Source organism: Chelon labrosus, assembly GCF_963514085.1.
Source record: "Chelon labrosus genome assembly, chromosome: 9".
Taxonomy (NCBI): domain Eukaryota; kingdom Metazoa; phylum Chordata; class Actinopteri; order Mugiliformes; family Mugilidae; genus Chelon; species Chelon labrosus.
In genome coordinates this window covers 8633354-8652014 of record NC_140359.1, presented here as the reverse complement: position 1 = coordinate 8652014, position 18661 = coordinate 8633354, and the positions used below count along the sequence as shown (strand labels likewise).

Below are 18661 nucleotides of genomic sequence, written 5' to 3'. Positions count from 1 at the left end.
ACCTAATAGCTTCACATCTTCCAGCCCTGGAGAGACGATTTCTCATTCCCCTGCATGTCAGCATTTAAAACAACACTGACTGGCCCCAGACGTATATAGGAAAATCACAACACAACAGTTTGGAGAATGTCATAGCATTAAGCCATGTTGTAGCTCTTAGAAATATGGTAAGGTACAGCATTTTCCCTAAAGCGTAGATCAACAGCTGTACATGCATCAAAGAATGTTGAGGACAGGAGGAGTGTATTCTTGCATACCTCTTGCATTCCCCGTTAGTCAACGAGAATTTAACAATGCAAATTTGTGCAAAGACTGTGTTACTTGGTGTGTTGAGAATTCCCTGGAAGCAAATGTATCTCCTTCAGTTGTCATTGTTTCATTGCTATATTTAGTTACTCCGGATCTGAATGGAGCCCATTATAGGGTCTACCACCTCTGTGGGATTAGATCTCATTCTCCATTTTTCTGCCCTTCTGATGAAGTGTATTTAGGATGCTGCAAACCTCTGATTGTTGTTGCTGTTTTTTGTGATTCTTTCAAAGCTGCACCAAATAATATTTATTTTAACTTGCAGTGTATAATTAAAAAGTGCTGCTTAAAGAGACCCAAAGATGATTACTACCAAGATGCATTTTTTTTTCAACACGGTGGAGCATTTTATCATCTTTCTGCTCATTGTTTTGGTTTTACACTTTATAACTTGGAAGGCCTTGGTTCCTCTCTCTCTCATCATTCATTCATTCATCTTCTGTAACCGCTTGTCCTGTGAAGGGCCGCGGGGGGGCTGGAGCCTATCCCAGCTGTCATCAGGCAAGAGGCGGGGTACACCCTGGACAGGTCGCCAGTCTATCACAGGGCTAACACAGAGAGACAGACAACCATTCACACTCACACTCACACCTACAGCCAATTTAGAATCACCAATTAACCTAACCAGCATGTCTTTGGACAGTGGGAGGAAGCCGGAGTACCCGGAGAGAACCCACGCAGACACAGGGAGAACATGCAAACTCCACATCAACATTGTCCATTTGCAGCACTTGGCTGTTCTTAGTATCCTTGATAAACCCACTGTATGTTGCAGTATTTTGGCTCATATGTTTTCCACCATACACTAATATTTCAGTCCCTGCGTATTTAAATTGCTCATTCAGCTTTTGTTCTTAACGTGTGTTTTTATACGTGCTTTATTCTGTGTTAATCACAATCCAGATGTCATTTCACACGTGTGACAAAACACATGGAGCCAACATTTAGCTTGTTTGATGGCTGAAGCATTATACAGTATGCTCAACTGATCATGCTTTCACAGTGGAGAGAAGATGACAGACTAATTAAGGGTATGTACAGTTTGTCCCAGTGACAGCACAGTGAGAAAGCTCTGGGGTCAGCAAATCAATAGATTTCTTTCTGTTATCTGTATGAATATTCATAACGAGCGCTACGGTGATCAGAAAGAAAATGGTAAATAAGCAGATGAAAGATAAAACTTTAATTCATTGTATCTTTGATTCTGATCTGATTTAGCATCCCTTTATTTCCCAGTGGATAATATTTGAGATAGACATGCAAATGATCCCCAGTTTAATTAGTTAGCATCCTAATTTCCTGATCTATCATTTCCTGAAATCCTTTATTTCCCCAAAACATTTTACAAAAAAGAATCAAGGTTTCTTTTCATCCCACGTGCAAATGCTCTTTTATTTTCGCAGCTATTTATACACTCCAATTTCATTTTTTTCTCATTTTAAGTGCAGTTAGCCTTTCTGAGGCAAGCAACAAACATTACAGAGGCCCTTGTGGCCTGGGTACATACTAACCATCTCATTGCCCCATAAAATGAGATCTGTGCCCTTATTTGCACCAAGGTCCTGTTGCTCCATCTCTGCCACAATGAGCGAAAACGGCCACAAGGCTGGCGGCTCACAACCATGGGCAAGAGGTTCAATTACTTCAGTTGTCATGGAGCAATAAATGACAAATTAAGTGGCTGGCACTGAACACTGCTTGAAGGAGGCTGTATCAGAATACTAATGTCAGCTGTGTCTGACAGTGGGTAAAGAGATAGACAGGGAAAAAAAGGTCTAAGTTTGGTAAGGGGAAAACAGACAACTGCATTTCAGCAGGATATATTCTCTTCTCCTTGACCTTGCTTCAGACATATAAGGCCTGATGGATCCTTTGTTTCTTGAAAGATTGTATATTCATTCATTCATCAATCTTCTGTACCCGCTTATTCCTGTTAAGGGTCGCGGGGAAAGATTGTATAGTGATGTTTTAATTGTGGTTTGAAGGAACACTTGTTATTTATAGATACAACAAACTGCTTGTTGTATTGTTAAGTTGCATTAATTTAGATGAACACCTTTGTCCTGTTATATTCTTTTCAGCCGTGCACAATCTTCTCTGCAACACAACTGAGCAGGCATTGCAATCCTGTAATTAATAGAGTGTGCATACAGAATTTAGACGCTGGCTAATGGAAGTGCTTAGTAGTGCCAGTTTTCATCATTCAAAATCTCTGTAAAGCCATCTACAGCCTAAAACTAGTGGCACTGTGAGGTTCTAATGTGCATTACGCAACATTACACAACATAGAGACATTTTACTACTCTGCGTCTTAACACTGCTGTATGAAACGCAATATTTTTTAATTCCCGTAATTCAGAATCAGAATAAGACCTGACATTTTTTATATCGGTCAACATACTAGGCTACTACTGGTTTCTGCATTTACAGGCCGATGAGGGTTTTTAACACAGACAGGAAACATGCACATGGTATGCATAAGTCTTCTGTGAAGACAGGTTATTAACTGTAAATATAGACGGTGGTCCTCTCTTTGAACACGGAAAAACTCTTTCAAGAATTCTTCTGAAAGACTGGCTGTGACTTTGCGCTCTTTAGCTATATACTATAGTGTGCCAAGCACTATGGAATAGCCTGCCTTCAAAGCCTGTGGCCTTCTCATCTTAAACACAGTGGGCTTGCGTAGCACAGGAATTTGGAACAAATGCCAATTTGTGTGACCTTAAACTTCTTTCATCCTTGGTGATAAATCATAAAGGTGTGGATGAAGGGGGTTCTCCTCACATAACTTCTCCTCAAAACAAGCTTTATTTTCGTGACGCATGCGTTGTCTGTGCGCTTGCAGTGTGTACAAATGACAGGGTCACAAATAAGACTTCCGCAGAGCACTTATCCTTTTGGACTTGACCAGACAACACTATGGATGTCCTGCAGTTTAAAGTCAATGGGAAACTGAAGCTGTAATGTGTATTACTGAGAAAAGAAAGAGAGTTTTTACCCATCATCAAGGCGTGGAGCTGTGTTGTGTTTCTGATCAGCCAACAAATGTAAGGCCAATATTTACATAATCAGATCTGAAGAAAATATCTGTCTCCGTTGCTTAAGAGTCTGCTTGTCACTTACTTTGTTTTCTGTTTGGCAGGTAGGGTACAGTACATCTTTAATTTTTTTGTGAGAATTTCTTTAAACCTGTTTTTTTGCTAAAAACAGTTGCCTGCTGAAAATGATTCTGATGAGATTGACAAAACAAGTACCTGAAAGATGCTTAGATGCTCTATAGAGCTCCTCTGAACTGCAGAAATAGGTCATATTCATTTGTGAGTTCATCACTACTAGTTATTCTTTTCAGTTTTCACAATCCTTTGATTCCGTGTTAACATATTGATCAGTGCAGCTTTAACTGAAGTTTTGATTCATATGCTCCGTCAGGCTTAAGGCTGGACAACAAATCGGCCAACAGCTCTGCCATCCCTACTGCCACGCCACTAGCATGGCTAAAAATAAGGATTTCAGCATTGGAAGTTTCTAACTTAATGTGATTGCTGAGTTTAGTAGATTAATAGTCAACCCTTAATCTGCTTGTTTTTATTCCCTTTTGTGAGCTCTGCCAAATAATCAAACTGAGACCAAAGTGAACCACTAGATCTTGTAATCAATTACATTTACTGTCTCCAATCCTGCAGGGCTTAAAGGACAGATGCACGCTTGTGCCTTTATACAAAAAAGAAGAAATCATTTTATAACCCTGCAGGATACTGACAGACCCCACTGACATCCATTACACCTCTGTATCCTTCATCTTATCAGGGAATTTAAATGTGTGCTGGTCAGAAAACAATGAGGTTGCTGACCTCTACTCCCCCGTTCCCTTCATTCTCTCCACTTACTTTTCGTATGTGATTTATTACTGTACATTCTGCTGGGTACATTGCACCCTGTTCAGCCGACAGACAATGTAACTGAGTCATGCTGCAGCAGTTCTGTCAGGGTAACAAAACGTTTGCACTGGCACTGTGAACTTACATCCCCCAAGGTGACCTCCAGGGAAATCCTGTCAGCCTACCCAAGGTGACAGCTGAGCACCTGAAGTATGCCGCGCACATGGGGAATGCTCTGCAGTAAAATCAAGGAGGGCATCACATGGATGAGATTCATTCATCTTAATAAAGTGGACCATCAAAGTGATGTGGCTGCAGAGCTGCTTGTTAGACAGAGGAAGAAATGCAGGGAGACGGAGAGAGGGGAGAAAAGAAACAGACAGGCCTAAAGGAAAGGCTTCTCGGCTGTAAACACAATGTTCTTTTCCCAGCATCAGTCCCCTGAATAGAACAGTACCTGTCTACCTGTGTTGGCAACATACAAGCAGAAAAGCACATTTTGTGGAATTGCTGCAAACCACATTTTAATTCGGCACCTAAATGCTTGGCAGCACAATTATTCTTTTAAGTAAAAATGTGTCACGCCTTAATTTATATAAACATGTTTTTCTGCTCCACATCATTGGCTGACATACTGAAGCACAGCAGGGGCTCAAAGTGTAGTATCGTAAGGCTGTTGCATTCTTGTGCTTAAACACCCACATCTGCAAGGTTTTTTCCCACGATATCTTTTGCCACACAAGGAAGGACGCATTTTATATTGCCTTCACATTGTCTGTATGAATACTGGATAGTTAGCCTGATCAGTGAACAGGCAAAGAAAATGGTCTCACCTGCAGCTTTATCAGAAATGCTGGGGCAGAGAGGTCACTTTGTGATTGACAAGTAATCTTCAAACAGTGGCTGGTTGGTTGCGTGGTTTTTCCTACAAGAGAGATGGCATTGGGGTATAAAGTGAACTGCATCACTTCTTACCTCATCATGTGGCTGCTTCCTCCTTCTGTATTCAAGACAAGGCAGCTTATAAAAAAAGTTACAGATATTTGTTTTTGTTGGACAAATATTATTATTTTACCACGTCACCCAACTTGAAGACATCTTATTCAGTCTGATGTTCATCTGCATCAGAAATGGTATTGTAAAAGGCTGATCTATAAAATCTAAGTATAATCTTTAATATTGTGCATGCTCAGATCCATTTTTGCATGTATGTGTGTGTTCACAATATTGTGCACTGTGCCTGCACTGCACCTTTCAAGGTGAATAGAGCCTGTAAAAAAAAAACCTATGGTGCTACCTGTCATTACAATCTGACAGAACAGATTTTATCATGTTAAGATAAAGAGGAACAATGAGACCGTACGCTTTACAGGAGTGCTCCACCAATTGAGCGTTGCACTTTTGTAACATTGTTGGACTCAAAGTACAAAGTAAAAAAAAAAAAAAAAAGTGAAGCTTTTTATCCCCGTGCATTCTTCTTGTTTAAACCTTGTGCCTATATTACACAGCATGCAACATGACGGCTGACAGCTTGTGCGGAGATTTAGTGTTCTTATGCTTGTAGGAGCTCATGTACCCTCGGGCCTCTTGCTTCAGAAAGAAATTAGGAACAGGCTACAGAGGTCTCACTTCGTTCTAATGCCACACTAACAGTTTTTTTTCAAAGTTAAGAGAGACATGTCTCCTTTAGTAGAACCACAAAAAATTCTATTTCCTCAGTCACTGATATGTATCTACTTTAATCTAAGAGCACATTCATTTCAATACTAGAGCTGAATATGAACATTTCAGTATAAACATCAGTGGTCATCACACCAGGCTTGCGTGATAAACTCTATTGGACATTGTGGTGTTTTCTCACAACTCCAGTGCACAATCACACATGTTGAGCAGGTGAAGACAGTTTGATAACACAGTTATCCACTGCTACAGGGGTGCAACTGCGTGCCAGAACAGCACACTGAAAACTTTCTTCTGCATAGCAGACCTGCAGGCTATAGGGGCAGAAGCAGCATCAGTGTCACCTAATTAAAACAAAAAGTTCCATGGAAATAAAAGTTTGAGACTACTTAAAGTGGGGCGACACAGTCCCTTTGTTTGACAGGAAGAAGAATGACATGATAATGTGGTTCCAGCAGCAGCTATTGCATCACCACACTGGCCCCATGCCATTTCGCTTGAGTTGTATAATATCAGCAATTTTCACATCTCATCACCACGGATGAATCTTTGCCGGGACTTGGTCCTTAATATCAACCTGATCTTCCTAGTGCAGATTGTTTCTCTGTGGAAATATCACGGAAGGCCGACAGCTGGCTGCAGTTCATCTCTTGTCGCCTCACATTTTCAGCCGCATCAATATTGGACAAGTCTGTTCAAGTTCAGAGGCGGTTTCAAAATGTAGCACTTAAACAGATGGCCGTCCTCTAGGCCTCTTTTGAAGACAAACAAAACAGGGATAAGCTAAATCTGATTTTTATTTATTTTTTTCTCTGCAGTTCATTGTCTTGAACATTTTGTGCAGTTGTTTCCCAGTCGATATTGAAATAAGGAAAGGGATCAAATCTAGAGCAGCAAAATCATGTGCGTGTGTATTTGTGTTTTCAGCTGCTTCAGTGTGGTTGTCCTTAAAGATTTAGACTAAAAACTATAAGGGGACATGCACATTTTGACACAGCACATAAACATGTAGCATACACATGCAAGTGCAGTGGCACACAGGAGCAATCTTCCATGGCACTAAGAGTTAGACATACAGCCCATTCTGTAGAGTTATCACCATGGAAACTGGACAGGAGTGAAAAGCCTGTACTGCGGTGGATGGAACCTTGGCATGACAACATCCTAGGTCCTACACCGTGACATTTATATGAGACGGTTTAGCACAGTGCATAAACTTTATCAATCAACTTCTCTGCAATTCCTTATGCTGCTGTTGCATTTTTTGCTTTGCTTAATGCATTTCATCCTGAGCTGTTAGAAGGCTTCAGCGATGTCTCAGAAACAACTGCGACAGTGGGAAGAGCAAGATTGGCTGAAAATTCTTTTGCAGTACTGTGTAGCTTTACTGTATGTCAGAAGATAAACTGATGCATCCCGTGTTGCATCAACTATATGCCTTCAGATAGTTGCGTGGCTGTACGTTCATGCTTCAGAAAGTCAGCCTTTTCAAGTTTCTACTTAAATTACTGGTTACATTTCTAATTAGAAACTACTGACTTAGTGCTGCAGAGTATGGCCTAACATTTATAGCAATGTATAATGTGAAGCACGGACAGAAGCAATGTATGTATTAGAATATATTTGCTTTACTTATAATTTAAATGTAAATGCTTCTGAAGGGGTAAGGCACTGGCATGGCAACTATTATAATATATTTCACAGTGCAGACATATTTAAGAGCATATATTGTGAAAATCTCTCCGCCGTTTTAAACCCAAACCATGTGCATGTAAGAGAAGTTGCCCATCGATTTTTTTTTCATCAGCTCTTCCTCTTCTTTGTTGTGTCCAGTGCTTTGAGCTATTTATTCGTTTCCAAACAAAGCTGTATGGGCTCTCACATTTTCCAGTTGAACCGTTTTCCCTTTATTTCCAGAAGAATAGGTGTAGACACGTCATCTCTCTTTAGATCTGTGAGTGCTCTATCAGTGAGCACTGTAGAGTTCAAATTTATACCATAGCGCAAAGTCACACCTGTGTACGTTCTACACCACCAGGTTTCTAATTCTGCTGGCTTAAAAGAAATTTTGTCTCAGGTCACTTGCCTGTTTTTTGCTTTGCACAGTATGAAGTCCTTATTTGACAATCCTAGAGCTCTTTTCCCTTTGAACAACTTTTGTATACACATAACCTTGCAAACTATAATAGGTGGTTTATACTTCTGTGTTAAGTTGACGCAGAGGCTGCTAGAACAACGTAGATCCGTACACAGAGCCTATGCAGCTCCTAGCACCGCAACTAACGTGTACCTCCCCAGAAATGTAACTACGCGCTGCAGCGACGCCGACCACAAGAGCTGTGATTGGTCCGCTTGGTAGTAGCGTGTTTCCACTTTAGTATTTCTGGCTGCTTCTCCATCTCCTCAATATTTGAATTGATTGTTTTGGATCAATAAAGATGGAACACATGGAGGAAAGGTTAACTGAGGAGGTTCGGTGATAGAAATGTTTGTATGACTTGTCTTCTGTGAAATTTCGGCAAAAGTTTCAGTCGCCATTATTGAAAGTGAAAGTTTAACACATTTAAATCCCCAGAAAAATATATCTGCTGATTGAACAACGTATGAAACAACTTTCTGCAATATAAAAGATGTCCTCCACAGCGATGATCTCACACCCCTGCAGTTGTCCTCAGCTCTCTTGAGGCCTTTCAGATCACTGTTTTGGTTTTACGGCATTCATCTTCACTCATTTGTCACTGCATTCACTGCTGTCATTTCTTGATGCAGAGGGCAGGTTTCAGAACAAAAGCTATAAAACCCCACTGAATTCAAGCTTCGTGGCAGAAGAAAAGGAGACAGACAAAAGTTGCGACACGCTAGTGAACACAGTGGAGCATTTAGAAGCACAAAAGGCTGATTTTTTTTTCCCTTGAGTCGGTTAGAGATAAGAGCTAAAGAAAACTGCATTATGCATCTTAGCAAAACTAACAAACATAGAACTCAACGTCTTCTTTATGAAAGCTGTTTGCTGTATTATGTCAGTTTTATGTTTACAACACGTTTACACTGTTAATAAGTGGCCAAAATCATTATATTTGGGTGCATGTTTGTCAATTGACAGGAGACTTCATCATAGCATCATACTCAGCTGCTTCATGTAATGTCTCCCTGACAATAGCAAAAGAGATTGGAAAGAAAGGGGGAAGGAAACTGAATGTTACAGTAAAAAATAGCCACTGACAGGATTACAGCATTGGTGTCTTTTGAGTCAGACTGCTGGAGCCCCAAAAAACTGAGTTTCGGTTTATCCCAACCCAGTTTTTTAATCCTTCACCCGCACCCCCGTCCCTTTGCTTTTTTTCATAAATTCAATCCCCAAATTAACCTCGAGCCCAAAACTTCACTTATCCTTTTCACGTCATGTTTAGATATGGCTGAACTCTGCAAATTTGTTACTAATAAATACAGTAACTGGACTAAGCTGTGAACAAATTAACATATCTCTAATGCCCTGTGGTACCGGCACGTCAGCAGATTCCCAGTTTAGAGGTTTCAGCTAAGTAAAGAGCTGACTGTATATTGATACTGTATCAGTTAGTTCTTCCTATCAAATCATATCCTGGCTGTATTTTCTGCAGCACCCATCATCACAGTCAACAAGCATTCAATCTGAACCAAGGTGATTGTATTATTACCAAATCCATTAAACACATGTCTGTCAGTCTAGACTTTCATATCTTTTTTTGGACTTAGTAAATTATCTCTGATTTGCAACATTAGCTCAGTATCTCATCTGGACAAAGCAAGGCTGATAAACTCCAGAGACCTATTAGACAATGAAATAGCTCGGCCATGGTGCACTGAATTCTTTCATCTAGTGTAACTGACTATATATTTCTTGACACACCTTCTTTTGCTGAGCTCAAGAATTGCTGTATCTTACACTGAATGATGGGACAGACATCCCTCCGTGACCCTGAGTAGCAATAAGCAGAATAAAACAATTTAAATAACTACTCATATCAAACCTGCAACAGCTGATTTCTGGGCTCATTGAAACCTTTTAAGTTGATATGGCACAATGGTTAGTAAACAGTTGTCAGTCAGCTTATCACGTTCATACAGACTGACACTGGTATTCATTTTGAGTTCTACTTTTGTCTCAGTTTTTGGTCTCTGCCCACTCCCAAGTGAAATATTCTGTGTATCAATGGGCACAATTCATATAAATGAAGAAGTTGTGTTTTGTTTTGTAGTGCTTGAATCTGTTACGGTCTTAAATTCCAAGTACTTGCCTTTAACCTGCCTGGTGCTAACTCTCACTGCCGGCAGTTTCAAGTGGAAAAGGACTCATACATCATTCATCTTCTTCTGCAACTGCTTGTCCTGTGAAGGGTCGCGGAGGGAGGACTCATACAGTTTAAATAAAGAGGCTTTGAAAGCAGTGAGTCTGAAAACCAAAAACAATGAAATTGCCCAAAAGCTGAAGAGAATGGCAGAGTTGGGAGATCATTATTTCACATACAAGTAGTCATTGTTTGCTTAAAAATATCAATTATTTGAGAGAGAACTCTTCAAAAGCAGTTCTTCTGAAGCTGTAAAAGAATGAAAGTAGTAGGCTACTAGTATTTTCTTTTAGCGTTCACAGTTTATTTTAAATTCCTTGTTAGAATAGCCATTTTGAACAAGTCAGTGCAGCATGTGGCATACCAAAAGAAATGGATTACTTTAAGCCTTCTTCTGATTGAAAAAATTCCACTGTTGTAGATTCATTTTCTTAACGTTCTTTCCCCGATGGCAGTTCTCAATATGATGCACGTTACAAAATGTTCAGCTCTACCTTATCTGTGTGATTTTTTTCACATAAATTATCCGCAATACATAGACTACCACGCAATGATACCACCACAGTTCCAAGTAAACAACTATGACCTTAGACGCGACATATTTCTATTTCATTTTTTAGAACTGAGGTTTTTAATGGCTGTGTTGACAAGCAGCATCAGGACATACTGTGTGTATATGAGTGTGAGTGAGTGCACAATGTGTGTGGGTGTGTAAAGAGAGAGAAAAACTGTCAACAAGGGAGAGTGAACCAAACAGTGTAGCGCGCATCTCTGCTCATTGTATGCATCCTATTGAATAAGGATTAATCTATGCGTCTGTATTTCCTGGCATCCATGTTCAGGTCACTTATATCTACATATATCAGAAAAGACTACATACTGACTCATAAATTGTCCATCCAGTAAATAACAGTAAATCTCAGCATGCATTGCCAACATTGATGAGCAGAAAATGGGATGAGCAGCATTAGGAGGAGATAAATCCCCACATCTGAAGGATTATGGTTATTTTGACAAATACGAAACGCTTTTCAAATAGAAATGTAATTACATGGTGAATATTAAAGTCAGCAGAAGATGATCTTTCTGGAATTCCAGCGCACGCAATATTAAATTGTCCAACTTTCAGTTGCCTTTCAGATGGATGTCAGTTTTCGCTCTCCTCACTGGAGAGCATTCAGCCTCAAAGAGAGGATGCTAACAGTCTTCTGTCACGTATAATATTATGTTAAAAAATGAATTGATACTAGGTTTTTATGCACATTTCTAACATCCAGTACAATGAACACGCACTGTATTTCCTCTACAACACAATATGTCCAACTTAATTAAGTTTACTGGCCACTTGTTATCAGCTTCATGTCTGCGTCGCCCACACTGAAATCATTTTTCAATTTATCCAGCCTAATCAACAATCAGGAAAGGAGGTCTTATGGCCATTAGCATGCCATTCAGCAGCCATGGGTGTGTAGCCTAATAGCGATGATAATAGAGGCTTGTCTGTGCTCTCTCGCTGCAGCGTTGACCACTGAGTGAATTATCCAGCTGACAGAGAGCAGCAGCACGGCTCGGACGGAGGATGTTGTTAATATGCCAATGAGATCTCATGCCTCCAATGCCAGACTGAGGCATGCTGGCATGGTGCAGCTGTCTATCACCTAATTGGGAATCATTTAGCTGCAGCTTGACCTACATTCGGAGCAGTGCAAAGGGGGACCACCTATGTGAATGTTTTCATTAGCAATCCAAAGCTAATAGCTTGGGAATTAGAATTAATTGCTGTGTGCTGTGTCGCAAGAGTTTAAATCATTGTCTTCTACATCTGCAGTAAAGTGCCTTAGAGGGGGCCTGTAGATTGCTTTTGAACTTTTGTAATGAAACACCAAATTAAGAGGTAGTGTTGTGTGATATTGAAAGTTTCTGATATTTGCACTGCACACAGAGCCCAACTTCTTTTACATTCAAAGAAGTAGTTTTACATCTTGGGAATACTCTTCTACCAACAGTTGGAAGAGAAAATTGATACCACTCTGATGCTGGTGTGTAAATGAGGTTCCAAGCTGCATCTATACAAAAAAAAAAAGCAAAGAAGAAAAGCCAGCAAATTTAGATGCCATTCTCTAATTCAAGTCATCATGCTAAGCTAAAGCTACATAGACAGCAACAGTTGGATAGAACAATTTTAAATTTCATATACACTCTATTGACTTCCATTCGGCCTCACAAATAACACATTTTAATGCAAATAAAAACTATATTCTGAGTATGACGACTTTGTACCATAGACAGTCTTAGGCAAACATGGCCACCAGAACTAGTAGCAAATAATTTGTCCTATTGCCTGAGGTGAGGATTTTACTGCTCATGTTTTCCTGAAGGAAGACTAGCAAGTGTACAAAAACCACGCCGACATTTCTCCTGTGATTTGTGCCTCTGAACTAGGCCCACTTTAATTTGTCTTTTTTTCCCAGCTTTTCATTCAGGCAGCTTTCCCCTAATGTTTGATAATTTAGTCTTTTCTATTTTACCTTTTTAATTTTGTCTAACAATTGCATTTTCTCTCTGTTTTGACGTGTTAACCACCACTCTTTTTGTCTTATCAACACTCATAACCCAACACGCAGCACCCCGTAACCAAACAAATAAAATAAAATTACTTATGAAAATGTGTGTTGTTTACACTAATAGCCGTCACCACTTGAAGCCCAAAATAATTCCTAGGCCAGTGGAGAAGATAATTTCTTAACACTTTACACTCTGGAGGTTTTCAGTGATAAGCAATGAGTCATTCAAGCTGAGAGGAAAATGTGAAAAAATAAAAAGTGAAATGGGATAATAACGTGGGAGATAACTGTACTGTCAAAATATATAAACAGCAGTGAAGCACCTAAAATGAAGGAGTCATTTCCACGTGTAAAAGCCTACGTACACGAGACTCAGTGTGTTTTTCTCTCTGAAAAACCTCTTCAGGGTAAATAGGTTGAGCTGTAGTTTAAACAGTTAACATAAAGTCAAGGCGAGATCACGCTGATGCCAGATGCCCACTCTATTACCTTGGCCTTCAGCCAGTTCATTGAACAACAAGTTACACATGTCAAATGGAAACAAGCCTATTCCTATTCTTAGACAGCTATCAAAATCAAGAGATTTGAATTATTTTTTTTTATATTCAATTGGATGTGTAGCGCACAAGTGGACTGGAGAGGACTTCCTGAGCCATTAACGTAGAGGAAAGGTGGCAATCATGCCTCAGGCAAAATCCAACTGCATGCAGCCTTCAGCCCTAAGCAGCTCTGTTGGCAGATGTCCAAGCTATGCTAGCCAATGACTCACCTCTCTAAAAACTCCAACCACAACAGCCAGCATTTCCCCAATATTCCTGATTAATCCTGAATGCTCACTCAGCTCGGTTGGCCAAAAAGGCTTTTATTATTTTCTCCTATGCAACGACACGAAGCTGGTCCCGTTTTAGCTTTTACTGCTTCAAAAATCCAGGAACTTGGATTTTATCTTACTCGTGAAGAAGACAGAAAAAGCTCCCATCCGGGTATTAACCAGAGATGACCCAGTTTAGCTTTTTGAGATCTGATGAGCTTTGTGTGTATGTGCATATAGGTATGTACATGTCAGGCATGCCATCTATTACCTACTCATACTATTACATTTATTTGACCCTTCATTGTTATATTACTCTAATACTATAATATATTACTGACCACTTTCATAATATGTTGTATTTTACTGAACTATTACATATTAATATTATTATAGTATTTATGGATATTATTAGGGTTAATATCACAATACACAAAATACCAAAAATAGCAATGTACATTTTCTTTTTTCCTCTTTCATGTATAGTTGCAAGGTTGTTCAATTCTTTTCTCCCTGTCTTATAAGTTTTTGTATTCAGTAAAAATAAAGATATACTGTGAAAACACACACACACAAAACAAAAACACAGAAGTTATTCAAATTTAATAACCGACTGTGTTTTGACATTTTGTATTTTAGTCATTGGTAGATGCGCTTATCCACAGAGAGGGATACTAAGTGTGAAAAGCTGTTGATGTCTTTGACGAAAAGATAATTATCAGCTATCTACTTGAAAACTATGTTGAGTGTTGATGAGAGGATGGTGCTGTTCTTTGCTCTGCTCTTTAACCATTTTGGTTAAGACTGAAATATTTCCTCAGCTGGAACTCCAGATTTCCCCTTTAGCTTTGAGTAAATGTGTCAACAGCTGCTGGATAGAGTGGAATCAAATTTGGTGCAGACGTACATGAATCCTAAATTTAAATAAATCTGGGGGTCCCACAAACATTCATCATTACCATCAGATCAAATTTCCAGTTTCTCTAAAGCTTGGTTTGACTTCTGCCACATCTAAGCTGAGGCTACAGCATTGTAAGCTTTTATGTTTGTCCACTACTAGTGTGTCTGTGGTACTTCATGTTTGCACCTCACAGTCGTCAGTTTGATTTCTATGACGTGTTGAGTTTCCTCATGTGGAAAATGGTGACTGATACTGAGCAGATCACGCTGGAGTTAATAAATGTTGTTATTAAACAGTTACTTTTAATGAAATCAGTGCAAAGCAGAAAAGAGAGAAGTCTTGGTGATGGTGTGTACGGCCATTAAACTAATTCAGCCAGACGGAGGGCCACTGAGATGCATGGACAATGGAATGCACTCATAAGTTTCTGGGGGCATCATGTACCGACATCATAGATTCAATGCAGTGGTATAAATTAAGCCATTTTTTTTTAGTTTACAACCAAAAACAGCTAATGACATCTCCTTTGGCCTTACATGTACCCTGTACTTAATGCAAAATAATACATTTTATTGTAGCATCGTCATTATGAGGAGGCTGTCATGCTAGCGTGTAGCTCAGGCCAACTTTGGATTTGCATTTGGTTGAAGCCAGACGCTTAACACAACAGGGAGCCAAAACACAGGGCGTTGGGAAAAACAAAGGGAATCCAGCTCAAATTCTGCTGTAACTGCAGTGATAATATAATATTTACATTATAGGCATTAACGGTGTGTTTATACTGTTTATGTAATGACCATAGGAGCATGAAGTCTGAAGGGAACATATGCATAATAACATTATTTTAACATTGGACTGGTATGGGTCTGAACTTCTAAGTCTAGTTAAATAGTTTATATGAGACAGTGCCAAGCTACACATGACAGCAAAAGATATTCAGCAAGGATCTTTTAGAATGATTCATACTGTAAGTGTGAAATCCAAGTTTCCACCACTTGCTGAGTCACATCTCACTAGTTCATTCTCTGTTTCAGCGAAAGCCATACTCAGTGATGACTGTGGGAGCGTTACAAATGATTTGGTTTCTCTTTAGCTCTGCATTGTCGATAGAACACCCGCTATAAGTGCTCCTTCACAAAGCAGGGCTGAGCTAAGATGCCTCTGTTTCAGCGCACCTTTACACTATTTAAGAGAGAGAGAAGCTGCAGATACTCCACCCCCGGCTGTCAATGAAAAAATATGGAGGGCCTAACTAAAAATTGAAAACCCCATGAAATAGAAATTATAGTTTATTTCATGGTAAGCGCTCCATGTGAATTGAAAATGCGAGTGTAACTTAGTAAACTACTGGCTGAGAGTGAATTTTATGTAAGCTACAGTAGGTGACAGTTCAAGCGAAATGCTGGAAAATGCAGCAGCCGACTAAAGTGTTTGAGGAGGAGGCTATAAAAAACTGAAAAAGCTTGTGATACAGTATGGTTATTTTTTAAGAGGCTTTGCTAGGGGGGGATATCGCGTACTTGTACTGCATACGGTAGAATACAAAGATCTAAGTCTGACAAACCGAGCAACTGCGTGCATGCTTTTTTGGAGACGCATTTTCAGTGCATCCACTTCTTGCTGAGAAATGTCACAATGTTACAGCACAAGTCCAAGCTGAGACATTTCCACACATGTTGCATCACACTGTACCTCCTGGGCAAGCAGAAAAATGAATTTGACGTTGGCACCATTTGAAACCTCTGCTGTTAGCCACTGGCAAATCTTAGAGTCAATCTGCGTCCCATACAGTACATAAGGTAACAATTTTTTTTAACTTATCTGAGCCTAGAACCGTTCAGTTCTAAACACCAGATTGCAACCACAGAGTGAAAGCTTGACGTTAATGCACTGGCCCAAGTTTGCGTGTAATGATACAAAATGTGAAGCTACTTGCAGCGTGTTCTCTTAAAAGGTTTAAATCAATCCACGCAGTGATGGTAAACAAGATATACTGCGCTGTTAAGCAAGAAATAAACAAGCAGACACTTTCAAAGCACAGCGTTGCAATTTTTAACTTTTTAGCATTCCCCTGTGAGTGACACAAATCCTTCAAAAAACCAGAACGGTTTAGGAGGTCATAAGAGGCCTTTTCTTTTCATGCCGTCTGGGCTTTTCATATTGTTTATAGTGAGGAGACCTATATAAGAATAGCACTGTTCTCCTAAAGGTGTGTTTATTTTTGTATTTGCAGAGGTCCCTAGAGCTTGGCAGTGATGGGCTAAGGATCTTTTGCTGTCTCAATAACTGTAGCTCAGTTTATTTTATGCCACCTTTGAATTTCAGCTGGATTGACTGGTTATGTTAAACCGAGGAAGCAAGGACTTGATGAAGAGGCAAAGGTTATTATTGCTCTACCAAGAACTGCTGTATAGAAAGAGAGGGGACCAAATTTATTCTGACTTCTCTGCTTACATGTCTGACTTTTTCCTCTTGAAATAATTGGTGAAACAAGTCCACATTGTAGCCTTTCCTCTGGATAACCTGTATAGAGAACTCCCTAATCCAGGCATCCCCCACCTGGCTCATTTTGCATGCAGAACGTTGTTGTTCATGAATTTTTTATTACGTCCTCTGAAGAAGAGTGCAAAGTTCAGTTGGTGAATTAGACAAAGGGCTGTTTTCAACTAATCTTCCAATTAAAGGGAAGAACAAACGGTGTCATATAGTTTTAGAAAAGGAAAATATAACCTTTAGAAGTCAGTGATATCAAATTTACAGGTCTAAATGATGAATCTTGACCTAAGCAGATAAAGAGAAAATCTATCTGAAAGCCATTTCTGCATCAAATCAGCATTGAGCAAATCCTTTTGTGATCCAATAAAAATAATCTGAGACAACATATTTTACAATAGATGTTCTGCCCGCAAATTATGTTACAGCAGTCTGTGATGTTTGTGAATATATTGGTCATCCTTTATCCTGCATGTTAGAAAAGATTAAAATGTTATGACTGATACCACAAATTATTTTTCTCAGCAGGAGACTGGATTTAAAGTAGCAGTCATGTATGTTTGTTTGAGTTCATGCAGAGGTTGATGAGAGAGGTGGCTTTTATGCATTCTGCATGCTTTCTGATCTGATGTATGTGAATGTTTCTACAGAATGCATTATGACGCTTTGTGCATTTCAAGATGTATGAGTGCATCTATATTTTGTGTTAAAGCATTAACAAACATTAGGATATTAATATCAATATTATACAGGCTGTGATGCAGATTTATCCTGTTTAATTGACATAATTCAGACCACACTAGCACGTAAAATGCAGAGGGGTCTTTGAATCAGCAAAGTGCTTGTAATGTAATAAGCACTCTCTTCTAAATGGAGCCTTGACTCCATTTAAAAGAGGGCAGAAAATATGTGTGCACTCTTGCTTAAGGCTTTCATCTTGCATATAAATCACTCCAGTTGAAAGTGGGTGTTTGAGCGCCACAGATTTCAGGTCTTGGGGCGCGCTGTATCACCGGCCAAGGCTGCTTTAATGACGGAGCTATGTCATGACAGCATGAAGTAAATTAGGCCAATTCCAAATATTCTGAGAGGAGATAAAATGTTGAAACTGAGGCTTTTCTGGCTGCTTTAGAAGCCTAACGTGGTACTCTCTTTTTCTCTGCTTTCTATTTTCTGCTTTCTGTTTCTGTCCAGATACCACGGCAGCTGAGTGCTCTAACATTGTACAGGTGTGAGCAGTCGGTTCTGGATTACTGCCATGCCCACCTGTCACTGCACCTCAACATGGGCATGGAGCCCTCCTCTCAGGCGCTGGGAGGTCCTGAGCCAGCCTTGTACCGCCCGGGGCTTATGGCAGCCCTCCCTTCTGAGCCTGTGTTGCCTTGCCCCCAGACCCACTCCCACCACCAGTGAGCTGTGCACACTGTGAGGCTCTGTCTCCAAACTTTTGTATGGCTGCTGCACAGACATGGTGGACCACTCAAATGAAGTAAAATGCTGTGTGGGAGGGAGCTGGGGCTGGTAAAGAAGCAAAGGAGACAAATAATCTACAGCAGAGCATCCAAGACCCAGGGTAGTGAAAAAGAAAATATTTCTCAGTGGAAACAAAGGGGTGCAGCGATATTGATTAGAGCTTCTGACCTATCTGACCCACAATGTCCTCAATTAGCAAAGGAAACTGAACCGCAGCATGACTT

The 18661-nt window shown here is 39.8% G+C and overlaps 1 protein-coding gene across 2 annotated transcripts in view; it reads left to right on the top strand.

The window, feature by feature from the left end:
- LOC311492966 (leucine-rich repeat transmembrane neuronal protein 4-like) overlaps positions 1–18377 on the top strand; it is a gene marked incomplete at both ends in the record, with an annotated part of 36870 nt that extends 18493 nt beyond the window's left edge. For both annotated transcript variants that reach the window (XM_084551429.1, XM_084551428.1), the window contains one exon: positions 18159–18377. In XM_084551429.1, coding sequence (XP_084407555.1) covers positions 18159–18377 — 219 coding nt within the window. The remainder of the gene's footprint in view (positions 1–18158) is intronic.
- Positions 18378–18661: the final 284 nt, after the last annotated feature.